A 25,317-nucleotide genomic window follows, 5' to 3' on the forward strand; every position below is an offset into this window, starting at 1 on the left:
AAACTTGAGCCGCAGATTCAATACAATAGGGAGAACGAATTCAATATATTGATTTGATAAATAGACAAAACTATCTATTATGCAGTAAACGTGTTTAGATCGTAAATAGCCAAATTCTCTATGGAATTATTGGAGACCGTGGCTAAAATTATTTCACCGTTGGAGTATAATAAAGTATTGGGTAAAGGAGAAATGTTGATATGATGTAGTAAGGAGAAGTTCAAGTCGTAAAATTGAATATGAGATCTGTCCAATTTAGCAATAGCATACTTTTTCTCATCACTGACTAGGATAAGACTAGAATTCTCAGAGAATGAGTTATTAGAATCGGTTTCACTTATGGACGTCCCTTTAACTAAATCGTACACTTTTAATTTAAAGTTGTCTTCCTTGAATTCAACGAATAGGGCTAAATGATCATTGAAACATAAATCTTTCGTAATATCTCCATGCAAATCATCGATCAAAGTGTAGTATTTTTTCAGGACGAAATTGAATCTGATTAACTGGTAACCCAATTTAAGGATAATCTCATATGGAGATAGGGAGACATCTGTGCAAGATACCGTTCTTTTGTGGGATTTTCCTTTGTTAGACTTTGGTGACGATGTATCTGGTGTAGATTTAGTGTCGTCATTTTTAAACCAGTGAACAGCCTCAAACATGTCTGATTCTTGCGAATTTTGTAGCTTAAAGAAGCTTTTGACATATGACCCAATTTCGGTGTCGACTATTGCATTCTTAGTGTCCACCATCAAATTGTAGATTTTGATAAACGGAGTCGAGGCAGGTTTTTGTAAACCAGTTACAACAAGACCAAAATTTCTAGATTCAGGACTAGACTTATGGCTGAATTCAATCAACTTAGACGAGTTCAATGTTGTGGTAGGAAGGTTAAGAATACAATGCTTTGAAATTTGGGAATTTTCATTAAGCTTGATACGGTCAACAGTTCCCGATTTATAAACAGCCAATAAGTACATCGTCAGGTTGACTTCATCGTGTGAAACACAGAATATATCAATAACATTTGAAGGTTTTTCAACAATTGTATCCGTGAATTCTTTTGAAACAACCAATTTATTTAATGAAGTCGACCACACATTTAGTAAAACTAAGCTTTCGTCCGATTTGTGGTCGTAGTTCAAATACACTATCGTGTTATTCAAGCAACCAGTAAATACTCGACAATTTTTATAATTTGGATCATTAGTTGTAATTAAGGCGTTTGGCTTTACGGAATACATATCTTCAGTAATCTTGTTTGATTCGGAAGATGAATTTGATTTGACGGAAGAGAGACTAGCTGCACTTGAATTATGGTCAAGTCTCTTGGCGAGATTCGATTTGGTTTTGGTCAACTCCAACTTTTCTCCATCAGATTCATCCATGATTACGGTTTCTGTATCACTTTCTTCTGTTTTATTATTTGATGATGGAAACTCTTCCTTTTCTTCTGAAGGCTGGGTTAAATATTGAATACTTTTCGCATTGATGTCTCCAATTTCAGTTAAGTTGTTCTGACTTAGATCATCTTGAACTTTTTCAGTGGATCCTTGGTTTTGAGAATTGAAAGGAATGTCATTCAAATATTGCGAAAATATGCTGTCTTTGTTATACTTGCGGCTACGTCCACTGTACTCTGAATTCTGAGAATTGTCTTTTTCAGAAAAAAAGAATGGATCCGATTTGTCATTCTTTATTAAATCGTCATACTCATTCAATTCATCTGCCGGATCATTGAGGTTCAAAGCATTCATGCTGTTCGCATGAGGTGTCTTTAGCAAATGCAATACTTGTCTCATGGATTTTGTCAATTGAGCTCTCGATTTCTTGATCTCTAGTAAATCTATTTCGGGTATTTCAATATTGCCTTCAACTGTACCCTCACTCTTGGTCTCACTATCCGACTGACTATCGGTCCCCTTAGATTTCAATCGATCTTCCAATTTTTGATTTTCTTTTGCTAACACATCTATACGGGACTTTTGCTTTTCATTGATATATCTCAATGAATTAAGCTCCCCTTGCAATTGTACAATTTTATATTTCATTTCTGATTTCTCTAAATTTGTCATGATCTTGAATCTCTCTAGATCTGTAAATTCCGACGTCAAGTAATTGATAACTCCAGGTAACGTATAATTAGCCAATGGTTGCTGTTGCTGCTGCTGCCATTGCGGCAACTTCAGGTTTCCGTTGTTTATATTTACATTATTGGAATTGCTATTGGTATTATTCGGTTGCATCTTAGGATTGTTCATTACTGCTCTAACCCAATCAAATGTAAAAAGATATGTTGAGGTGTACAGTTATTATCCATCGAATTAACTAGATATAAACTCTAGTTAAACTGATTTTTTCTTAGATAAACACGGTAAATACTAGATATATTATCAAATCATGTTGTATATGTCGAAACTAATAGCACCAATCCATATAACGCGACATTCTATCACACGACATACGACATCACTACATGACATGATTTCTAACACTTAAAGATGGGGCCTACAGTAGGTATTATACAATAAGTAGGATAATGATTATCCAAGTTCGACAGAAATGTATTATAGTAAGTGATCATAAAAAAGGAAAGGTTGTATACAAGGTTATTTGCTAGCAATCCAGTCATTTAAGCCAGCTCTATTTCTGGCAATCTCTATAGCATAGAATTGGATTCTGACGGCAAATATAGTACCCTCTTGTGAGTATTCATCTGTAGCCTTGGATCTTAAAAGAGTACCAAAGTTGTAGTCTTCGATGTCCTTAAATTTGTCACAAAATGTTCTCCATTTGGCTTTACCACTTGGACTCTTCATGGAAGCTTCTTCGATAACCGCAGCGGCATTTGGATCTTCAAATTCAGGGAAGTCTTCTAATAATTGATCGTAGATACGGTCATCGTACTTTGTTAACTTCAATTTGGATCCTGGAATCTTTTCTAATAAACTCCAGTATGTTTCAGCTTGCATAACTGCTTTCACAGCAAATTGCTTTTCAATATCTTCCAAGTTTTCAGCGTTTTCGGCTTTAAATGTACTCATATCTGCTATATTATATATAAAAGGACCTACAACACTGCAAGTGATGGCGATTAGGTTAAAAAAAATTTATATTTCATAGGCTTGAGACCCGACGAAAATTGACAGACAGTACTGCATATACATTCATTCTGCAACCTTCGATACTACTATTCAGCAGTACTGATAGCACCAGAATCCTTAAGGATCCATATAGCTTCTCTTTGACCACTCATATAAGCTCCGTGTACACACCCCGATCCATCCAGAATAGTATGTTCACCTGCAAAACGGATATTTTTGTCTGTCAATCCACAGTCGTGCTCACCAGATAATTGGGTGATAATATCTAATGGATCATCTCCCGATTCAACAGCACTGTAGGAGCCTCTTACATATGGATTATTGGTCCAGTTAGAAGTGATAGTGTTGATTGGATCTGATACTTCATGATCGCTGAATTTTAGCTTGGCCAACATGGGTTTGAAATAGGACCATGCTTGATCTGGGTGCGACTCCAAGTAGTCAGTTAGTGGAGATTGCGTGAGAATACAAAGACTAGCACCCTTGGTTGAGTTCTTATGTACGGCAGCATAGTTGACTGCAAATACAGGGAATGAAAAGCTTTTGGGAGGCAGTTTTAAAGACTCGGAGAGCAGACTATCATCGGTGGAATCAGCAAGTATTTCAAACCTGTCTTCATTGATATCCCACCAGCAAGAGTCAAATTCGAAAATGACTTTTCCCAATGCACCGAAGTGAATACTTTCTAATGCATTGGTGATGTTAGATGGAAGAGGTGGCGTCCAGGTTATCCCATGGATATGCAGCGGGCTCAATGACAATATGCTCTGAGGGACTGTAACTATGAGATAATTACAATAAACCGTGGGCCCGTTGGCCGATTCTACTGCTACCTTTTTGTCACCGTTCTTATTATTACGAATAATACTAGTGACAGGGTGGGCAAGGAGAATTCGATCCTCTGGGATATCCCGAGACAATTTGTTAATCACGAAATCGTAACCCTTCTTATTGAATAGGTTTCTGCCTTGGTGGTCCATAATTGAATACTTGGCACTGATTTTGTCCCACGTAATACCATACCATAATTCGAGATATCTCAACATGGTGTTGCAATATTTCTTTTGCTCCGTAGTCAATCTTGAAGAATGCTTTTCCATAAACATCCCAACTATTTTGTATAACGGCATGTCTTTTTTGTCCAAATCATCGAAATAGTATAACTCGATAAACTTTTCCAAATCCTCGGCTACTCTATGGAGTCTCATATCGTTGACATCTAGTGGTCCGTCTTTATCAGATGCGAAGACTTTCATATCCTTATCGTCATAGTAGCCGTCCTCCATAACATTGAAACTACCATCATTAATTGATTCTTCCAACACAACGTTGTTTAAGGAATCATGAAACCATGATGCTCCTAAGTCGTAAGATAATCCCAATTTTGACGACGTCCGATCGGTAAATATTCTACCTCCAAGCCTATCTTGAGCTTCGAGCAAAATCAAATCTTTAGAGGAATATTTCGATTCAGAGTAATTGAGTAGAGTATGAGCTGCCTTAAGACCAGACACTCCTCCACCAATAATACACACTTCAACTTCAATGGGTTTGGACATTATGTGCAATGGTATCTTATTTGCTATTACTTTACTCATGCTCATTTTTCATATTACACTGTTTATACACACGAAAGCGGATTTTAACTTAATATCATTATACATTGTCTATTTATATCCGTCGGATATCTAACATACTAAACACATCAAAAACATTTCCATGACATACCAATTCATGGGAACGATTTGGCGATTTCAAATCCCCAAAGTTAACTCTCCAAACAGCTTCTGAAGCATACAATATACAATTTACAGACTTCACAATCCCAAAGTCTTTCTTACATGTTCTCTGATCTGCCTATCGTATTCGACCCTATTGTCCCTCCATAGCTTGCATGCATCAATGTTAGCACCACTCTCTGGGTTTGGCTCCGCGAGCATCGACATCACACTCAACAATATTTTCTCTATACTTTGCACCGGAGACCATCTTTCTTCTGGCCTTTCGTATTGGTTTGGATCTTCTCCTGGAGCATGCAATATAGATATACAAACCGTACCATCCGCGTAGATATTTGGGTGCAATAATGGTGGGTCAAACGTCAAAGTCGGTGGGCTCAATGGGTAATCTTTTGGAAAAGTCAAACTAGCTGGGAACACTCCGTTCTCATATGGGGTATCTGGTGGACCTGCTAATAAGCATTCCCATTTAAACAAATCATCTTCTGAAATTGGACCTGCAACTATTCCTGGGGGTGGATCCCTTGCGAGTTGTTGATATTCTTTCAATAATCTCTTCTGAGCTGTTGAACGAGGTGGCATTCTTTTAGGAGTATTATTCACTAAATATGTAATGTATATGTATTTAAGTTAATGCTTTTATTCATATATTAATGATAATCATTTTGACATCGTATGCGGTTATCGTCCGAGCGTTTTGAACAACGCACCGATTCGATTTTTGATTGATTCAGATCAACTCTTTTTCTTTTCAACGCAGTAAACAGAAAGATATATCAATAGAGAAGACGAATATGACTCAAGTGTTTGTTGCTAAAGTAAAGAATGTCTTAAGTGGGGACACTGTGATTTTGGTTCCTTCCAAAACCTCACAATTCCCAGTTCCAGAGAGAATGTTAACACTTTCGTATGTGAAGTCGGGTGACAGTTACCAATCGAAGGAATACTTAAGACAATTATTGATTGGTAAGGAAATCAAGTTCAAAGTGTTATTTAAAACCCCTAATGTTGGAAAGGAGTTTGGAGACATCCAGGCACCAATTTTCAAGTCCTTGATCGAGCATTTACTTGAAAAGGGTTTCGTTAAGTTGAAAGACAATATCCAAGACGAATCCGAATACATTGACGATCTCCGTAACTTGGAAAGTAAAGCTAAACAAAACCAGGCTGGCTTATGGAGTACTGAATCTTCTCTGGAGGACAAGATTGAGACTATTGAATTGAACGAAGGCATTATTGGTAAGTCGCAAAAAGCTCCAATCACTACAATTGTCGAAAAAGTTATAAGTGGTGATAGGGTTATGGGCCGTATTATTGTTAATAAGAACCAGCATATCACGACCCCCTTATTATTAGCAGGTATTAAATGTCCCAGAACTGATGATGCCACCGAATCTACATCGGTTACTAAGGTTGCCCAGGAAGCCAAAGCATTTGTCGAAGAAAAGCTTTTGACCACCAAGGCTGCTATCAAGGTTAGTGTTATAGGTGAAAGTCAAGCAGGTGTGCCAATTGCTATTATCCATCATCCGTCGGGAAATAATATCCATGCTAAGTTATTAGAAAATGGGTTTGGTGAAGTTGTTGATTGGCAGTCATCTTTGGTTGGATCTTCTACAATGGGAGAATTGAGAAAAGCTGAACAAACAGCTAAAGCATTAGCTAAAGGTTTGTACTCGAATCCAAAAGCTACCCATAGCTCTGCACCAGTTGCTCAATCAAGTAAAGGCTTAAAACCGGGATCAACCATTACCAATGCTTCAATTGCTAAAGTTATAGGTGCTGATACATTAGTTGTCCGTTTACCTTCATCTGAAGAAGAGTTAACTGTTCAATTAGCCTCTATTAGAGGTCCTAAACCTTCTGATTCTACTATCACTACCAACCACCAACAACAATTAGCATTAGTCAACACTGCCCGTGAATTTGTAAGACAACACGTTATTGGTAAAACTGGTACTGTTTACATTGACGGATACAAAGAAGCTAATAAGGAACTAGGGTTCGATGCTAGATTTCTTGTTAGTTTTAAAATCAATGGAACGAATGATTTATCCGAAATAATTGTCAGTAATGGTATGGGTACAGTAATCAAGCACAATAAGGCCACAGCACACGAAAGATCATTGAATTGGGATAAATTAGTGGAATTAGAAGAAGAACAAAAGAAACTTGCAAAGAAAGGTGTCTTTTTCAATGGTGATATAAATAAAGTTTTAACAGTAGGTACCAGAATTGTCGATGCTTCTGAAAACTACACTAAAGCCAAAACATTTTTCAATGGGTTTAAACAAAAGGGTAGAATTGCTAATGGCTATTACGTCGAATTTATTCCTTCTGTAAACAGAGTTAAGCTATACAACCCAAAAGAAGGTTTGAAATTGACTTTAATTTTAGGTGGATTATCCAACAATAAAAGCGAAGCCTTAGGTGATGAAGGTTTAAAATATATGAATAAAAAATTCTTGCAAAGAAGTATCGAATTTGATGTTTATGACATGGATAAAATTGGTGGCTTTATTGGTAACTTGTATGTAAACTCTAGTAGCTTGCAACCAGTTCAAGTTTCATTATTAGATCAGGGTTTGGTTTCGGTCCATGACTTAGCTGTTAATTCCAACCCATTTGCTAACGAACTTATTAATGCCGAAGAATCCGCTAAATCATCAAAGAAGGGACTCTGGGCCAATTATGACGCGTCTAAGGTTCAAGAAGAGTTAGACTTACAAAACGCTAAATTGAATGAACTCAAACTTGATTCAGCAAAACCAAAATTCTTCGATATCGAAGTAACTGATATCGATTCAACTGGTACTATTTCGTACCATGTATTAGACCAAAGTACGTCTAGTACATTTGCCTCCTTCAAAAAGCAGTTTGCCGACTTCCATAATCAAACTCCTAGTGCAAGTAACACCTCCATCGATTTACCCCATAATTTGAGTAAGCCTCCAAAGAAAGGTGAATTCGTTTCTGCTAAATTCTCCGAGAATGGCAAATATTATCGTGGTAAAGTCTTGAACTATGACAAGACCACCAGAAACTACGAAGTGAAGCATTTAGACTTCGGTAACGTCGACAAGGTTCCTCTCAGTTCCTTGCGTGTATTACCAGCCAAATTCTCACTCACCCAACTTCCAAAGTTCGCCCACACCTGTGTTTTACAAAACTTGAGATTGCCTCCTACCAAGCCAACCGACTACTTGACCGATGCGTTGTATGCCTTGGAAGATCTCACCTTTGACAAAAAGTTAGTCATCAGTGCATTGCCTTCATCTATCCCAAATGTTGACTACTCAGTAGTCTTATACGACTCGGAAGAATCTTTGAAGGATCCTACTTACACCATTAACAAGCAATTAGTCTCGGAAGGTTGGGCTGTCGTTGATTCCAAAGGTGTCTCGCCTAATCTCAAGGAATACTATGATTCTATGCAAAAGGCGCAACAAAAAGCAAAATCTGCCCATTTGGGTTGTTGGGAGTTTGGTGATGTTTCTTTCGACGACGAGGATACTCTTATCTAGCAATATTCTACGTAAATAGTCATATAATACCGTAAATACCATACATTTAGCTGCAAAATTCTAGTAGATTCTTTTGTGCGGGTAATTAATTTTGTTGATAAAGGCAAAACACTCTCAACGAAAATTTAACTCGTGTCGTTTAGTAAAATTTCAAGACAATTTTCATTCTTAGGTACAATCAAGGTTGTTTAGTGGATAAATCAATTAGAAATAGAAAATGAATCCTGCCATCACCAACTTAGTGGTCATGCTTGTCATGATGCAAGTTTCTCGTCGTTTAGACTTAGAAGATCCAGATATTCTCTTCTACGTTAGAGCCGCCTACTTATCTTGTCAAGCTATTGCTTTAGCTGTTTACGCTATTACCAGAGCTAAAATCACTGCTAAGAATGATTTGACTACTTTGAAATATGTTGAACCAGCTAATACTATGGCCGGTGAAACTGAACCAAAGGCTGTTGTTACTACCGTTAGAGAATACGATTTGAAACAAGTTAACACTCAAATCAGATCTGTTTTTACTTCTTTGGCCATGATGGGTTTCATGCACATTTACATGAAATACACCAACCCATTAGTCATGCAATCCATCTCTTCTGTCAAGTCAGCTTTAGAAGCTAACATTGTGAAGATCCACCTTTTCGGTACCCCAGCCAGCGGTGACTTGAAGAGACCTTTCAAGGCTGCGCCAGGTTTCTTACAAGCTTTGTCCGGTGCTCAACAAGACGTTAAGACCGACAAGCACTCTATCGAAACCGCTGAAATCAGTGGTGCTGGTGGTATCAAGGAAGATTAGATGTAAAATCATTAGAACCGTAGGTTACTTGCGAGTTCTTTATACATTATATAGCTAGTGTTTGTGAATAGAACTATTAATATTGATATACAACCTATAACTAAGTAGATTCTTATCGGAATCGGATATCAATTCGTGCCGCATGTGTTACGGCTCGCGTGAGATCTATGGTGCAATGTGGCTACTGATCGAATGGTTCAACCAAAATACACTCTTGCTCCTTACCTCTTACGAAACCAATGAGATCTAACAATTTGGCACTGATGATCATCTCATCGACTCCCCATTTACCTCTTCCATATATTTCTGGAACGATTTCCGAAAGTCTAGGTATCAAACTTTGATATATTTCTTTGTAATTTACAATCTCTGCAGCAGTTACTTCTGTTTCTGTTGCAAGCTTAATAAACAGACTTTTTATCCACTCAGGTAAATAATTTTCTTCTTCGTCTTTATCAGTCTTGATATACTCATTTTTATTGTAACAACGCATTAAATATAACAACCAACATTGGTCTTGGAATTGAGATTCGATTATTGAATCATACGATGAAATACCTAAACTGATCAATAAGGACTGTTGGAATTTTAGATCCTTCTTATAAACATTCTTCAATGTAATTAAATGTGATTTAAACTCAGCTAACAAATCTTTCTCTAAATGCTTGATTTTCTTGATTGTAGCAGCAAAGATCTTCTTTTGTGATAATATATAGATTCTAATATTATTCAAATTAGTATTATCGTCATCTGGAATAGAAAGAGTCTTGAGAATGTCATTTTTGGTTTCAATTGCTTGACGTAATTGATTTAAACCGGCCAACTGGGTTCTTAAAGTCAATTTATTTTCCCATTTATTCTTGACTAAAAATTGAAATAACTTTACCAAATTTTCCGGTAAGTGGTCCTTAGTTATGAAGAAGAGGAGCCCATTCTCATACTGACTATAATCTATGCTGGCATCTGATTTTGTTTCTGTTGTATTTCTGATGACAGAAGTTGTATAATCATTTACTGTAGGCAATTTGATCCCCTGCGATTCCAATTCTGGTAACATTTCTAAAGGCACTTTAATCTTCAATGCCGCAGAATCAGCAGAATTATCTTCGATACAGAATCCATAAGCTAACAACAACTCTTCGTTTCCCTTCATACCATAATTATTGTATAACTGTTCGCCTGGTACAGCTGAATTCGATTTGAAGTTGAAATATGTACATGAATTCGAAGAAGTAACAGACCAATCTACCTTAGCACTCATATTGTGATTCAAAAGGTCTATTATTGGAAGTAACATCGCTTCATCTTCTTTGATATCAGAATCCTTTATATGATCCTTAAGTAAATGGGAAGGAAATGATCTCGATTTCAAAATGAGGGATGCCCATAAATAGCAAGGAAAGCTAGTCCAATTGTCTATATTCTTTGCTTCATCAACAATAAAATAGTTATACATATCATCGTCTGTGTAGAATTTATACTCATAGTAGAATTTCATATTAATGAAATGCTCTTCTGGCTTTGGCAAATCTTGCGGCAAAAGATTTATCACTTGCCACCATTCTTCCACCAACTGTGTAACATTGTCCCTCAAAGAGTTACCCAAATTGGTTCCTTTAATGAGTGCTTTCTCTTGAGAAGTCCAGCAATATGGCGAGTTGATGTCACTTAATTTAGGTAATAATGACAAATAAGGCTTAAAGTATGATGAATTCAATTTTGAGGATGTCCTCTCACGAGCTAAATACAACTTTAACAACGAGTTAATATTAGTAGTCTTTTTACTAATATCACGGAAATCACCATGGCCAGTATCGTTAAATGATTCAATTGCCTTATTCAAAGTTATTGCAAGATCTATTGGAAGTTGAAGGTCAAATTTATCCGATGATTTAGTTTCATCACTCGATTCACCCGTATATATAGCACCAATATTCCCTTGAGATAATTCTTTAAATTCAACAGCCGAAGAAATGAATGTCCCCTTTTCCTGAGCCCATTTTAATAAGTCTGAAACCGTCATATCGATATATTTCAGCTGAAAACTGTCTATTCTAATCCCAGTGTATCACTAAATTTTTCAACCCGTCTCATTAAAGTTGTGTATATAAAACTCTTATGCCAACGATCGGATGATTTAACGAATTCTACTCTTTGTAATACCTACTTAGAACGATTAAACGACAAGAATAATGTTATCTAGAATACTTTTTAGACCCCGTATATCGACTGTTTATAACTTGAGAACAAGTAGTTTGCATTATTCCAAACGCTTGTTGAGTAACTCCGCTTACAGATTAAATGAAAAGAAACCTGACGCTTCTGAAATTCAGAAAGATGCAGCAACCAAAAAGAGACCTTTGAGTAGAGTTGCTATTGGTGGAACACAAGAATCTGAAAAAAAATTTGCTGCTGGAAATAGTGTGGAATTTGCAGCTTGGAAAGCTGTTGTTTTATTATTGGCGCTTGGGGGAGGTGTTACTTATTGGTTCAGTACAGAAAAAGAGAGATTGAGAATTCAAAAGGAAACAGAAGCCAAAAGGGTATATGGTAAGCCTTTAATTGGGGGTAGTTTTAATTTGGTTGATACTGATGGAAACAAATTCACCCACGAGAACTTGAAGAACGATCAAAAGAAGTTCTCCATTATTTACTTCGGGTTCACCCATTGTCCAGATGTTTGCCCTGATGAATTGGATAAGTTGGGACTTATGTTAGATGAATTGAAAGAGAAAGATAATATCGAATTACAACCTATTTTCATTACATGTGACCCTGCCAGAGATTCGCCAGAAATCATTAAGGATTACTTGAGTGATTTCCATCCTTCAATTATCGGTTTGACAGGTCCATACGAAAATGTCAAGAGGGCTTGTAAGCAATACAGAGTTTACTTTTCAACTCCTCCTGATGTTAAGCCCGGACAGGACTATTTAGTTGACCATTCTATTTTCTTTTATTTAATGGATTCGGAAGGTAATTTTGTTGACGTTATTGGAAGAGAAGTGGAAGCTAAGGAAGGAGCGGAAAAAATCAGAACCCATATTGATGCCTTCGTTCCTGAATCTGAAAGAGAAGCCAGAAAGGAGTCATGGTTAAGCTTCCTTTATAAATAGACAACGAATTCTACATGCCTGTAAATAGTTCAGAATATCATATACAATTGTCAAATATATGGAGATAATATAAATCCTAAACATAAAGTTGCTAAATTTAGTTAACAGCTAATCTACGGTATCCACCACAGGCCTTGCACTCTTCTTGGTGTTCGAGCATCAAATTTTGGGCCCTAATTGGGTCTTCAACTTCTTTAGGTTCAGGCCATGATAAGTATTCATTGGAATAATTTGACTCATAATCTGGAGGTAATATTTCTAACCTTTTACCATAAGCTGTAACCTTCTTCCAGTCACGATGAACATTGTATAAAGAGTCCGAGAAATAAGCAAAGCATCTTTCAAACATTTTCGAATTCAATTCAGAAGTCATTTGAGGCTTGAAGTCGGAGTATTCTTCCCAGGCCTGTTTTGGATTGGCAAGCATGTAATCAGTTGCCTTTTTGGTGGCCTTCAAGAATTTTTTAACCTTCTCAGGATTAGCCTTTAAAAATTCATCATTACAGATATATAAGATTGTACAGAAACAACAACAGCCTAATTCAGCCAATTTGTCGATTCTTAACATTTTAGCATCGCTTATTGGTCTTCCCTGTTTTTTCAAATAATCCTCTAATTCGACTTGCTGGATACATTCGATACCAATACCAGCATCAATTTTACCTTCGATGATATATTTAGCAACATTCATACCACATCTCACGGCGGTGTAATCGTCTGGAGTCATGCCATAATGTTTGGTCAATTCATCAATTTGAATTTTGCCAAATTCACCAACATAACCGATTTTCTTACCTTTTAAGGATGTAAAATCAGGTGTGATACCAGACCCTTCAAGATACAAGACACCAGTAAATGGCTCGTCTAATAAGGAACCAACAGAAGTAACTGGGAAACCTCTAGCCTTAGCAGCAAGGGTGTGAACCATGGCCTTTAAACCCATGTCAATCTTTCCTGAACCGATTAATTCGGTAACATCAGATGGATTTGATGGTTCCAAAATTGAGATGTCAACTCCCTCCTCTTTAAAGTATCCCTTTGTTTGGGCTAGGTAAATTGGTATGTGGTATGGAGTTGGTTGCCAATTGAGCAAAAACGAAATCTTTTCAGTGGACATAATTCTTAATTGGTTTTTAGCTTATGATAAATCAAACTCCGTTGCAATTCCAGCCCACCAACCGTCTTTAAATAATCTTTCATCTGGAAGCTATTCCTCCGTCAATTCAGTCGCAGGATAATTTAACTCAACAAAATCCCTTATTAGTGCATAAAAGTTTCGATGATAGTCCAATTAGATTAATACATAGTGTAAGGCCAAGTAATCCATGGGTCTCTGAAGTCTAGTTTATTTCCCTTGTTAGCGCATATGCTATGATATTGTATGGCACATTCCCACAAATAGCTTTGGTGCTACCTTAGCAGTGCTCACGTCTATTTGCATCCATTATGCACTTAGTTGGTTCCCATTTTCGTACTTTGTTCAACCCTTTTATACCGGGTGCTACATTTTACTACTTCGGGTATTGCGACTCAGCCAATACTCATAATGTTTCTTCTCCCTGAAATATGAAGCAATGAATAGAGTTTAATCTGGACCATCTCTATACAAGTATGACAATATTACTTTGAACCTCGCATCTGTGGATACTTTACCTGGATTAACTCTGTAGGAATGTAACCATTAATGAGTATGCGCATACATGTCCATCTCTTTTATTAGCATATTTTTTTAACTACACTGAATATATTTTCAACCAAAATGAATAGTTTCAATACAACTGTGAAGTTTTCTAAAACTAATAACATAGATTTGCAAACAAGAAAAGGTATTGGCTACCCAATATTGATTAAAAATCCATTTATAGCTTCCATCAAAATAGTAATGATTACCGCGAACGGACATAAGTAAAAAAGATCATACAATATTAATTAGTAAATATATTGCTAATTTATTAGGCATAAGCATTTAATATTATGGTAAACGAAGAACTAACACAAGAGCAATTAGAAACCTTTCATAGAGAGGGTGTCTTATGCATTCCCAACTTTTTAACGACTGAACAAGTGCAACAATTGGTTGATAGATCGCACACCCTTTTGAATGACTTTAATTTGAAAGACCACCCAAAGACACAATTCAAGACCAGTGATAACGATCACATTGGAGATCAATACTTTTTTGATTCATCGAATAATATTTCGTTTTTTTTTGACGTGGATGCATTTGATAAGGACACCGGTGAATTGCGGTTCCCTAAAGATAAGGCCATTAATAAAGTTGGGCATGGATTGCATATGAAAGATGAAGTTTTTCATAAAATCACATTCGATAATAAGGTGAAAGCTGTTGCAAGGTCGTTGGAATACTCGGATCCGAGAGTATTGCAAAGTATGTGCATTTTCAAACAACCCCAAATAGGTGGTAATGATGCTAGGGAGAACTCGGTGCCTTCCCATACTGACGGAACATTCTTATACACGGAACCCCAATCGGCAGTAGGATTTTGGTTTGCTTTGGAAGAGTGCACCGAAAAAAACGGGTGCTTAGCATACAACCCAGGGTCCCATAAGAGATTTCCTATTACCAAACGGTTTGCCAAAATCAACGGAGGCAAAAACGGATGCAACTTCATTCCTGTTGATTACGATACATCAAAACAATACCCAGAAGACTCTCCAGACGACTACAAGCTAGTAGAATGCCCTGCTGGGTCGTTGGTACTTATCCACAACTCTGTTTTACACAAATCAGAGAAAAATATGTCGACTAAATCAAGATATGCATACACATTTCACGTAATCGAAGGAACTGCCAAGTACGACAATTTAAACTGGTTACAAGTTCCTCCGTCGGAAGAAGGTGGGACTGAATTCAGTAAACTCTATGAAGAATAGTGCTTGACAGGGACTTGGGATACATATTACGATAAATCATCCAATATTCTGAATTCGTTTTCGTTTTCATGTTGGATAAACTCGTGTATTATGTCTCCAGCTATGCATGTTACATATTTATTATATATATCTATATATTGACCCCAATAACGACTAATGAATAACAAATACTGTAAGAAAAGCTCCTAATCAGTTTTTGTAGTTTTGCACGCAGCTTGTACTGATAAGAAACTGATCCTCCACAGTTTCAAATTTGCCTCTGGTTTATTACTCCTTATTATTAATTATATCATTCTATTATAACAGGATTATTCTAGAATTAACATAACAGTTGTGTTACAGTTGGTATACGTTTTAAAATTATTTAAATTAGTTTAAATTGTTTGCAACTATTAGACGTTGTAGGCATATCACGATAAGATGATTACTTGTAATACCGAAGTGGTGGCTTCACCAAAAAACAAATTTAAGAAAGACGAACCATTTTTAGATGAAAGATTAATTGATTATAATGATGAAAAGCTCATATATGTCAGGAGAGGATCTCAAAGAGATAGCCGTAGGATTATTGGCAAAAATAATTTGAACTTCGAGAATTCACATCTTTCGAAAGAACATGCGTGTTTGCAATATAGAGATGGAATATTATTTATTAAGGACTGTGGGTCGACGTTTGGGACTACAATCAATGACAAGTTTATTGTAGCAAATACATGGCATCTGTTAGGGTTGAGTGATACGATTGGGTTTATTGTTTCGAAGCCTTCAACTTGTATTGCAAAAATTGTTAAGAAATATCCAAGCGACAGAGATATTCCATTAGAAGAGTTCTCTAACCCTCCAATTGGTTTGAGACTTTCTTTTGAATATTCTGGAGATAACCAGCTTAAATTTAGTGTTGTCAAAGATGATAAGGATTCAAGACCCTTATCGAAAGACGAGCCGCTTGAAACGAATGCTAACGAGACTTATGACACGGATGCGTATTACTTTGATGATTGCTTAGAGGTTGATAAAAAGCATCCAAAAGAATGTTCCTGCGCCGAAAGGAGTTGTACGGAAGGTAATGAGGAAGAATTTGAGTACAAGGTGGTTGAGACGGAAGTTCAACTGGATAACTCTCATCAAGATACAGACAAGCAAGGTGAGTTTGTCATGGACGTGGAAACTTCATCGCTCGATGTTAAAGGAACTGACGGTAATTCGAATCTTAATGATCATGAACTGGATTTGGAAATTTCCAGTACGCATGAATCGCGGGTTGCAAAAAGCGAGGATCTGGATGACGTTGAAAGTTGTTCTTTTGGCCATTTTACATCAGAAATAATTTCAGAGTCCGATTTAGATTCAGAATCTGATTTCTCATCTGAGTTTTCTAATTCCGATTCTAATTCAAGTTCTAACTCTAGCTCTAGTTCTAGTTCGAGTTCCGATTCCAGCTCATCTATATCAGAATCTAATGAATCAGATCCTGAACTTGATACAAGCGGTTTCATCGGAAACATAGACTTAGAAGAAGCAAATGACTGGAGTTGTAGAAACATCTCTTGTTCTATTACTTCCGGCTCCAACTCCCAAGGTTCTATTACTTGTGGCCTTCCACTTGCTATTGTCCCGGTATTGGATCGTACGGAAGATTTATTGAATACGTCGCACTTGGAGCCGTATAATGAAAACAAAAAGAAGAGGTCATTTGATGAATACCAGGGTGATATTCAATCATCAAATGAAGAACATGAGTCAAAGAAAATTAAGCCGTCTCCAGCAAAGGATAATTTTACATTCAAAACAATTGCTAAAGAGGTTGCTAAGGGTGTATTCTATGCCTTGGCAACCATAACAGCTCTTGGAATTTATGGAAGCACTATTGATAATCAAGAATGAGTATTGGTTAGATATTCGATTTCAATTGAATAATTCATTAATTCTCTTTTTTTATTTTTCTCTTCACTAGTGTTAGATTCTCTGGGTATTATGTAGGTATTTTTTATAGGTTTTTTTACGTTTTGTTTGAACGAATTATTTTAGGTGTTTATGGTATTTATATATAGGGGTATGTTTTAGTTAATATATAATATGTGTTCGAAATTAAATAGTTTTATATTGTTGCAATATAAATAATATATTAATTATATACTATATATGTGAGTTTAAAAATTACTCACTTCTTTTTATACATTTTTTTTTTGTCCTGCTGGTTCATATTATTAGCCATTTGTTGCAACATTTGCTGATTGATCATCTGTTGCTGCTGAGGACTCATTCCTCCGGGGATTGTTTTACCACCTACATTTTGATGTTGATTGAATTGTGAATTTTGAGGAATCGAAGATGGGATATTACCCATTGGCTGTGGTGATTGGCTTGCTGATTGTTGTTGCTGCTGTTGTTGTTGCTGTTGTCTTCTTTGCTGTTGAAGTAGCTGAAATTGACGCAACCTCTGAAAATAAACGGGAAATTTTTGCAATAACTGTTGCTGAATTAATTTTGCTTGTTGAATGGCTTGTTGCTGTTGCTGTTGTGTCAATTGTGCTCTATTTGGCGCAATTCCTGAATTGCCCATCATAGCAAATGCATTCATCCTTGACTGTAATTGTCTGAAAGTTTGTTGTTCCTGTGGGGTTAATGTATTTTGGAATATCTGTTGTTGTTGAATTTGAGTTTGACTTGGTTGATTCTGTGCCGTGACTGGTGTTTGAACAGGAGACTGCGCATGAATTTGCCCTTGAGATTGTGGTTGAGACGGTGCCGATTGGGATGGTTGTTGTGATAACGCCTGTTGTTGTGCTTGTTGGAAACGTTGCTGTGGTGTCAGCATGGTTCCATTCATCACTGGCGTTCCCATACTAGATGCTGGTTGAGACATCCCCATCTGAGGAGTAGAAGAAATCGAATTATATGGCTGTTGTGGTTGCTGCTGCTGCGATTGTGGGGCCTGTAATGGTTGCTGTGGAATATTATCCATTTTTTGTCTCTTAATATTTTGCTGTTGTTGCTGTTGTTGCTGTTGTTGAAGCTGTTGCCTTGCTTGTTGTTGTCTCTGTTGTTGCGCTTGGAATTGTCTTGCCCTCAAAGCTTGTGCCTTTTCTGCCATCATTTGTTGCTGTCTCAGAAGTTGCAGATTGGCAGGAGCTGCTTGAGGCTGAGAGCCAGGACGTACTATATTACTATCTTGTGGAGCAAATGATCCTTTATTGTCAGGCACAGTATCTTTACTGGCATTAATTGCAGCTGCATTATTAGACTGTGCTAATAAGTTGGCCCCATTGCTGGTCGCCTGAGCGGCAACAGCCTCTTGTTGAGCCTTTTGCGCTTCTCTACGTTTTCTAATCTCTTCAATATATCTAAGCCTCATAAATTGACCAGTCGTGGAATTCGAAGTAGTGTTAGAATTAACAACAGTAGAACTTCCATTTTTAGCTTCAGTATTCTTACTTTTGTCTTCAGGATCAGCACTACCCTCCTTCCCATTCTTGCTGGAGTTAGTTGTTCCTGTTGATACTAATGATGAAGAGCCTACCACAACCAATTTCTTATCCAGAGTATCATCAGACCTTTTGTATTTATTAGATAACAAGAACATAATTTCCTCATAGTCAGAGGATTTATGCATAATCAATTCATCTTGATGTAATTTACGTGGTGGATTTTCGACTTCTTGACGGTGCAGGTGTATCAATTTCCAATCTTGATTCTTTTCATCCCATTCTTTACGTGGCAGCTCTATTTCAGGTTTCAAATAATCATCACATAAATATGGGTTTAGAGGCACAGATAAATCTAATTTTCGATTAGCCAAAGTCAATATTTCTGATTCCATTTGAAGTGACAAAGGGTCAGTAAACTTCGTTAATGCCGAATCTGTGTGATAGAGCAAATCGTAATATAATGACAATTGTGTTGGCCTTAATAAGGTTCTGTAAGCCTTTGGTTTAGATATAACTTTTGCTGATTCACTAGTTGCTGTTGCTGCTGATGATCCGGTAGTGTTACTATTACTGTCACTTTTGGTATTTGATTGTGAAGGGCTAGCAGATTTTGAAGCAGAACCGTTAGTATCTGTTGTAGTATCCGTAACAGTATTTACATTAGTACTAGCCAGGCCTCCAGCATTGCTTCTATCATTATTAGTTGTAGGCGCAGAAGAATTTGTATTAGAAGTAGCTGGAGCTCCTGTTGGGATCATATTTCTATGATCGTATACCTGCAATATAAGACACCCGTCATACGACCTAATAGCAAAGTCCTTTATCAATTCACTCATTTCAAAAGGGATTTCTTCTCTCATTACATGCTGTAGGAAACTTTTAATCATGGGTGACGATTTTGGGATAATATTCGAATCTTGTGAATTACTCAACCGATAATGGGACTCATAGATATGGAAACTCAACGATGGTGGATACTTCGCATATTTCTTTAAAATTTCTGGCGATGTAGTTGCAAAGTGATAGTTCTGAAGATTAGGTCTTGGCAGACGTTGCTGGGCGAGCTGTTGTTGCTGCTGTTGCTGTAATAGCTGCTGTTGTTGTCGTTGTCTTAATAGCTGCTGCTGTTGTGCCGTCAACTTCGAGTGTTGTAAATGAGCTTGTGCCTGAGCTTGCGCCGATGGGGTTGTTCTGTTATGAGGAGCATTGGGTACTTTACTGGCCCCGGTGTTAATCATTATTTTTGTTGATTCGTAAGCTCCAATTGTAGCGATAATTTATTCTTCTTTGGTTCGGTCTATCAATATTAATAAATGTACATGTAAGGGGGTTAAAAGATAGTTAGCTCTACTTCAAATTTATTTTCACACTTATTAGCACAATTGTTATCGCCAAGCTAGTTCACTACTCGAGGACCAATAGATTTTCTCGATATATTGGGAGTATTCAAAGCCTATGTTAGACATATACAAAACTTTTGGTGATATTTTCGTTCAAATCCTCTATAATCACGTGCGTAGTGGATTTTTCAGTATACTAATTTATTAGTAGCTATATTACAATATATAAGAGAACAAGCAGCTATAAAGACAAAGATTTGCATCTGGCGGTCAAGATATAGCTACTGGGTACCCAAGAAGACCAAGAAATATAATTATGCTCTGCAATTGATCTCCTTGCGGCAAATGGGAACTCTCCGTAATTCTCCAAACCGACCTCCATGCACATATGATAGCCTATGTAAAAGGGTATGATAAGTGTATAACGATACTCAATGACAAGAATGACACGAGATTTTATACAATATCCCACTGCATGTTTTCTAGAAAGCTCCAAGAATCAAAAAATCACCCTAGAGCATGGAGGAGTCATTTGACAAACAGAACTCTAGTAATTTGTACAACTTCATTCTGTCTTCTTCATTGAAGACCCACAACCCATATATATCACCAACCAAATCTTTGACAATGATCAAATTGTCATTAAGTTCGACGTCCATTTCCAAAATGTTCATATTATTCAAGCCATGGGGAAAAAAATGCTTGATGATTTTGTTTGGCAAAAGGCCCAACGAGAAGCACTCGGGGTTATTTCTGTTCAATAGAAGTAATCCATAGCAAAAAAGGTTCTGCAAGTCCTGGTATGTTGGTGGGTATCCCGTGTTCTGTGGCACCTTAAAATCACGTAAATATAATGCCAAAGTTCCCTGGTAATCGGTTTTAACCCATTCCTGTGTTTCGTCGTTGAACTTGTATATCACACAATGTGAAGTATGGTAAAGCAATTGTTTTATGAATTCGTCATATCTACTGATGACATTGAAATTTAATGCATTTCTGTAAAGCTCTAAAGCCTTCTGGGCTGTTAATTCTTCTTGTTCCACTTCGGGTGTTTGTCTTTGAGAAGACCTTTGCGATGTCACCTTCCCTGACATCCTTTTAGCTCTATTACTTTTGGTATATTGTTTAATATAGGAAGAATACTTGGTCTAATACTGTTTAGTGGTCGATAAATCTGACATATTGGTAATCGCACTCTCGGCTTATAAAAGCCATATCAGAGCAACTATTACAAGATTGAAGTCTGTTCAACACCTTATTTTCTAACTTTTAGATACATAGATACTTCAATTGAATACAATGTTGCCCCAATTGACCAGAAACATTGCCAGACCACAGTTTGTGCGTACATTCAGAACTTCGATGCCTTCATTTGTGGCAGCCGGAGATAAGATTCCAAGTACTACATTATTTGAATCATCGCCAGGCAATAGCGTGAATCTTGCAGAGGAAACAAGCAACGGTAAATCTGTTATCATTGGTGTTCCAGGAGCATTTTCACCAGCATGTTCTGCATCGCATGTACCAGGATTTTTGAGCAGATTGCGTGAATTCAACGATAAAGGATACCACAAGTTCTTTATTGTTTCAGTTAATGATGCATTTGTCATGAAGGCATGGGGTGGTCAATTATTAGGAAATATCGATGGAGATCAAATTTCGTTTTTAGCTGATCCTCAAGGCGAATTTGTGTCTGCACTCGACTTGAAGTTTGATGCCACCAAAGTGTTCGGAAACGAAAGATCGAAGAGATATGCTTTGTTAGTTGAAGATGGTAAGGTTACGGAGTCATTTGTCGAGCCAGATAACACCAGTGTTGATGTTTCTGACGCTGAAAAGGTCTTATCTCAACTTTAGAACATGTTGGCATTGCTAAAAATGGTGTCTAATTCGTTTTTTTCATTCGTTTGAATGCTTTTATATTCTGTGTATAAAATGGTTTATACTTTATAAAATACTGGCCCATATTGTTCAATATGATTACTATATTAGACTTTTAAGTGATTTAGAGTAGCTGTAGGTGATCGCGAGTTTTTTGGGACATAATTAGAATCAATCGGTTTTTTCTTGTTTAATCCATTAAACCTAATACTAGCATGCATTGCGTCAGACTATATAGGTTGCCTTTAAAAAGGACAGGCTTTTATCCGATTTCCTTAAATCATGTTGGTATCAGAAATGTAAATCCTTGGATTCCTGGTGTAGTACGTACATTATCCACTTCACCAGAATCTAAATTTTCAGAAGAAGAAATAAGCAAAGCCAAGCAATGGATAGAAAACTTCTCAGGTACCCAAATACCAGAAAACATTTTCGAAATATCTTACAGCAGAGCATCAGGAGCTGGTGGACAAAAGGTTAATAAGACGTCCTCAAAAGCTACCATAGCACTTGGTCCAGATCAATGGCTCAACCCCCAATTCTGCTACTGGATTCCAAAACCAATAATATCTCAAATCAGTGAGAATAAAATCAGATACGAAACAAAAAGTGGAGGGATACTCATTCAAAGTGATTCAACAAGGAATAGAGATACCAATACGGATGAATGCTTTCGTAAATTAGTGCAAGAGATCAAAGATAATACATTTTTTCCAGGTGAAGTAAGTGAAGAGGACAAAAAGAGATGGCAAGAAATAAAGGACGACCGTAAAGAGAAACGTCTTTTTAATAAGAAGAGACAAAGTGATAAGAAGAAATATCGTTCTAAAAAGTTTGATATATGACCGTGCATTTATGGATTGAAAATATTCGAAAAAGCTGCCACATATTACTCATGACGTGACCTTCTTAGTAATGCCCATATATATGTATATATCTTAGCATATGGTTGTAAATAATACTTTTAACCGTTCCCAATGTTTATGGACAAATTTCAGGCTCCTGCGCATAATCCTATATTTTCAAATCAAGAACAATTTTCCTTTCGTAGTATTATAGACGATCAACTATATAGACAGAACGTATGGCTACTGAAAGTAATAGGTTATCGCAACCTATAGAATTATGTTTTAATTCATTGATTGATTTGGTGAATCAACTTGTTCCAGATGATGATTCGAATTATTTATTAGAAACCTTCAGTTTTGAAAAGTTCATTGGTAAACACCAAATATTTGAAGATATTATCAAAGAATATGATTTTGACTATAAAATAGATATACCTATGACACGAGATGATAATGTTAATGATGAAGTAACAAATAACTTGAAGAAAGAGATAGAAAATTTCAATTTAGGGTTGGATGAAAAAACTAGAGATTTCGTATTGACTATGGCTTTTCAAAAGGCAGGCCATGAGGTTCTTGCCCAGCACTTAGAGGAATTGAAGAATTGCAAAGATAAGAATGAAACTGAAACAAATAAGATAATTGAAGTTGGAACATTTAATATTTCTCGTGAAGAACTTAGAAGCTATAATAGACTAAGTATATTGGTGGATTTTCAAATGCATCTAGTAATCGAGTCATATCCTTCACTCAAATCAAGTTTCTACCAATTACTATCACAGATACTGCAAGTGCTCTTTAATGCATCTACACACACAATAAGTATATTTTGGTACTATTTGGAAACCCGTAAAAGCTTAATTCAAGATAAGATTTTTGATAAGCAAGTTACTAGCGACAGAATTTCTTTCTTGGAAATATGTAACACCTTGACAGACAGATTCTTTGAAAAAAATATACAAGGTAAAAGAGATTTGTGCAAGAAAGATACGTTCAACGATACATTTCAATACCGTGTGAGAATGTTCATAGCCAACATTTTCAACTTTGAAGACAATACAGGATTAAACAAATATTTCAGCACTTCTAATAGAATCGTTAAAGATTTCTCTACAAACTCAAGATCCAGAGATGACAGCTTTATTAAAGATGTGATACAGATTAATAAATTGTTCCGTGACCCTTATTACTACTTAAAACCTGCCAATCATAAACAACTTACTAGAATATCAGATACATTGAAGAAAGTTTATGAATATTTGATGGAGGAAGAAATAAATTGGTCTTCTGTTGCTCCTAAAATTGACCAATTTGCTGTCCCAGCTCCAAAATCTGAAGCTGAAGAAAAGCATCTTAAAGAAAAATATGCAAACAAATTATACTTCCCAGAAAATTATTCACTTGCGCAATTTGATGAAATGAAGAGAGGTGAATCTTTTGATCAATTAAAGAAACAAGATTATAGTTTCATGTCCAAGCAGTTTGATGACAGCAAAATACGTCAAACATGTTTGGTCCAGATTTATTTCATTTGTCACTTGTATTATGAATTGAACGCAGCAAACAAAAAGGTATTTTTGAGATCACTTAATGGTCCAGCTAATATTAAACATTTTACTGATGATTCTCCTCCTGATAGCTTGGTATCATTGTTCTTCAAAATCAAGCGAGAAATACCTAAGCGGTATCGTTCTATAGATAGTCAATTTTCGTTCTTATTACAGCATATGGCTATTGATGAAACATTCTGGTGGGGCTGGTTGATATATGGAAAGGATCCTAATACAGGCAAATCTTTGTTTGTCGATAAGGTGCTTACCGCTTCCGAATTAGCAGCGGTGCAAGAGAAGACTAAAACAATAATACCTTTCAAAGAAAAGCGCTATTTCAACAACTATGCAACCCCTCAATTGTCCAGAAAGATGAAAGTAGAGAGAGGGCTTCTGAAGCTAGTTAAGGACAGTGAAACAAGCAGCAACAATAAAAGACGCCAGGAAGAAATTGACTTACTTACAGAGAAAATATCGAATGCAACAAATAAAAAAGAATTGGAAGAACTTATTGACGAACGTAACGTACTTACATGGAAACACTTGAAAAAGGAACGGAACTCAAACTGGTTGCAATTTGGTAATTTATTGAATAAGCTGATGTTAAGTGCCGAATTGAACATGCCTGAAGCACCAGAAAAACCAACTGAATCGATAGAACAACCTGAAGCCAAAGATAACACAGAGGACATTAAAGTGGAAAATAATGGTAATATCGAGGGAGATTTAGAAGAAAAACCTATAAACAACACAGAAGAAATTCAGAATGGAGTCAATGGAAATAGTGAAGACAAACATGAAGACCAAAATAATATTAAATCTAATCCTGATCTGAGCGAATTGGATTCCAATGCTGAAACTTCAGGTACAAAGAGATCGCGTGATGAAGATGAAGCTGCTACGGAAGAAGAGCCTGTTTCTAAAAAATCTAAGAATTAGTTTAGTGTAGTAGAAATATCTAAAATATATACACATTAAAGAACGCGTCTCACCAAAATTTTTTTCGTGAAGTATGGAACCACTCGCTTATCAAAAACTTTCTGTACATATTTACTATTACACAACAATTATAACTTGTATAATAGAAAGTTAA

The 25,317-nt window shown here is 36.5% G+C and overlaps 16 protein-coding genes across 16 annotated transcripts; 8 read left to right on the top strand and 8 right to left on the bottom strand.

The window, feature by feature from the left end:
- Positions 1-77: 77 nt before the first annotated feature.
- Positions 78-2,264, bottom strand: AC631_04111 (uncharacterized protein; the record flags this gene model as incomplete). Its single annotated transcript, XM_015612940.1, has 1 exon — positions 78-2,264. One exon carries the CDS (start codon positions 2,262-2,264, stop codon positions 78-80), a length of 2,187 nt encoding a protein of 728 aa, XP_015466212.1.
- A 348-nt stretch (positions 2,265-2,612) lies between these two features.
- On the bottom strand, positions 2,613-3,047 carry AC631_04112 (uncharacterized protein; the record flags this gene model as incomplete). Its single annotated transcript, XM_015612941.1, has 1 exon — positions 2,613-3,047. One exon carries the CDS (start codon positions 3,045-3,047, stop codon positions 2,613-2,615), a length of 435 nt encoding a protein of 144 aa, XP_015466213.1.
- A 146-nt stretch (positions 3,048-3,193) lies between these two features.
- Positions 3,194-4,666, bottom strand: CBP1 (Cbp1p; the record flags this gene model as incomplete). Its single annotated transcript, XM_015612942.1, has 1 exon — positions 3,194-4,666. The coding sequence occupies one exon, from the start codon at positions 4,664-4,666 to the stop codon at positions 3,194-3,196; it is 1,473 nt and encodes a 490-aa protein (XP_015466214.1).
- A 258-nt stretch (positions 4,667-4,924) lies between these two features.
- AC631_04114 (E2 ubiquitin-conjugating protein) lies at positions 4,925-5,428 on the bottom strand (the record flags this gene model as incomplete). The annotated part of the gene is made up of 1 exon (XM_015612943.1): positions 4,925-5,428. The coding sequence occupies one exon, from the start codon at positions 5,426-5,428 to the stop codon at positions 4,925-4,927; it is 504 nt and encodes a 167-aa protein (XP_015466215.1).
- A 212-nt stretch (positions 5,429-5,640) lies between these two features.
- AC631_04115 (uncharacterized protein) lies at positions 5,641-8,370 on the top strand (the record flags this gene model as incomplete). The annotated part of the gene is made up of 1 exon (XM_015612944.1): positions 5,641-8,370. The coding sequence occupies one exon, from the start codon at positions 5,641-5,643 to the stop codon at positions 8,368-8,370; it is 2,730 nt and encodes a 909-aa protein (XP_015466216.1).
- A 217-nt stretch (positions 8,371-8,587) lies between these two features.
- Positions 8,588-9,166, top strand: PHO88 (Pho88p; the record flags this gene model as incomplete). The annotated part of the gene is made up of 1 exon (XM_015612945.1): positions 8,588-9,166. The coding sequence occupies one exon, from the start codon at positions 8,588-8,590 to the stop codon at positions 9,164-9,166; it is 579 nt and encodes a 192-aa protein (XP_015466217.1).
- Positions 9,167-9,347: 181 nt separating this feature from the next.
- Positions 9,348-11,189, bottom strand: AC631_04117 (protein-lysine N-methyltransferase; the record flags this gene model as incomplete). The annotated part of the gene is made up of 1 exon (XM_015612946.1): positions 9,348-11,189. One exon carries the CDS (start codon positions 11,187-11,189, stop codon positions 9,348-9,350), a length of 1,842 nt encoding a protein of 613 aa, XP_015466218.1.
- Positions 11,190-11,358: 169 nt separating this feature from the next.
- On the top strand, positions 11,359-12,282 carry SCO1 (Cu-binding protein; the record flags this gene model as incomplete). The annotated part of the gene is made up of 1 exon (XM_015612947.1): positions 11,359-12,282. The coding sequence occupies one exon, from the start codon at positions 11,359-11,361 to the stop codon at positions 12,280-12,282; it is 924 nt and encodes a 307-aa protein (XP_015466219.1).
- Positions 12,283-12,379: 97 nt separating this feature from the next.
- Positions 12,380-13,399, bottom strand: THI13 (4-amino-5-hydroxymethyl-2-methylpyrimidine phosphate synthase; the record flags this gene model as incomplete). The annotated part of the gene is made up of 1 exon (XM_015612948.1): positions 12,380-13,399. One exon carries the CDS (start codon positions 13,397-13,399, stop codon positions 12,380-12,382), a length of 1,020 nt encoding a protein of 339 aa, XP_015466220.1.
- An 857-nt stretch (positions 13,400-14,256) lies between these two features.
- AC631_04120 (uncharacterized protein) lies at positions 14,257-15,177 on the top strand (the record flags this gene model as incomplete). The annotated part of the gene is made up of 1 exon (XM_015612949.1): positions 14,257-15,177. One exon carries the CDS (start codon positions 14,257-14,259, stop codon positions 15,175-15,177), a length of 921 nt encoding a protein of 306 aa, XP_015466221.1.
- Positions 15,178-15,597: 420 nt separating this feature from the next.
- AC631_04121 (uncharacterized protein) lies at positions 15,598-17,061 on the top strand (the record flags this gene model as incomplete). The annotated part of the gene is made up of 1 exon (XM_015612950.1): positions 15,598-17,061. The coding sequence occupies one exon, from the start codon at positions 15,598-15,600 to the stop codon at positions 17,059-17,061; it is 1,464 nt and encodes a 487-aa protein (XP_015466222.1).
- A 277-nt stretch (positions 17,062-17,338) lies between these two features.
- SPT20 (Spt20p) lies at positions 17,339-19,843 on the bottom strand (the record flags this gene model as incomplete). Its single annotated transcript, XM_015612951.1, has 1 exon — positions 17,339-19,843. One exon carries the CDS (start codon positions 19,841-19,843, stop codon positions 17,339-17,341), a length of 2,505 nt encoding a protein of 834 aa, XP_015466223.1.
- Positions 19,844-20,457: 614 nt separating this feature from the next.
- AC631_04123 (uncharacterized protein) lies at positions 20,458-21,039 on the bottom strand (the record flags this gene model as incomplete). Its single annotated transcript, XM_015612952.1, has 1 exon — positions 20,458-21,039. The coding sequence occupies one exon, from the start codon at positions 21,037-21,039 to the stop codon at positions 20,458-20,460; it is 582 nt and encodes a 193-aa protein (XP_015466224.1).
- Positions 21,040-21,244: 205 nt separating this feature from the next.
- TRP99 (Trp99p) lies at positions 21,245-21,802 on the top strand (the record flags this gene model as incomplete). Its single annotated transcript, XM_015612953.1, has 1 exon — positions 21,245-21,802. One exon carries the CDS (start codon positions 21,245-21,247, stop codon positions 21,800-21,802), a length of 558 nt encoding a protein of 185 aa, XP_015466225.1.
- A 239-nt stretch (positions 21,803-22,041) lies between these two features.
- On the top strand, positions 22,042-22,671 carry AC631_04125 (uncharacterized protein; the record flags this gene model as incomplete). The annotated part of the gene is made up of 1 exon (XM_015612954.1): positions 22,042-22,671. The coding sequence occupies one exon, from the start codon at positions 22,042-22,044 to the stop codon at positions 22,669-22,671; it is 630 nt and encodes a 209-aa protein (XP_015466226.1).
- A 239-nt stretch (positions 22,672-22,910) lies between these two features.
- Positions 22,911-25,163, top strand: AC631_04126 (uncharacterized protein; the record flags this gene model as incomplete). The annotated part of the gene is made up of 1 exon (XM_015612955.1): positions 22,911-25,163. The coding sequence occupies one exon, from the start codon at positions 22,911-22,913 to the stop codon at positions 25,161-25,163; it is 2,253 nt and encodes a 750-aa protein (XP_015466227.1).
- Positions 25,164-25,317: the final 154 nt, after the last annotated feature.

This window comes from Debaryomyces fabryi, assembly GCF_001447935.2.
Source record: "Debaryomyces fabryi strain CBS 789 chromosome Unknown contig00102, whole genome shotgun sequence".
Classification (NCBI taxonomy): Eukaryota; Fungi; Ascomycota; class Pichiomycetes; order Serinales; family Debaryomycetaceae; genus Debaryomyces; species Debaryomyces fabryi.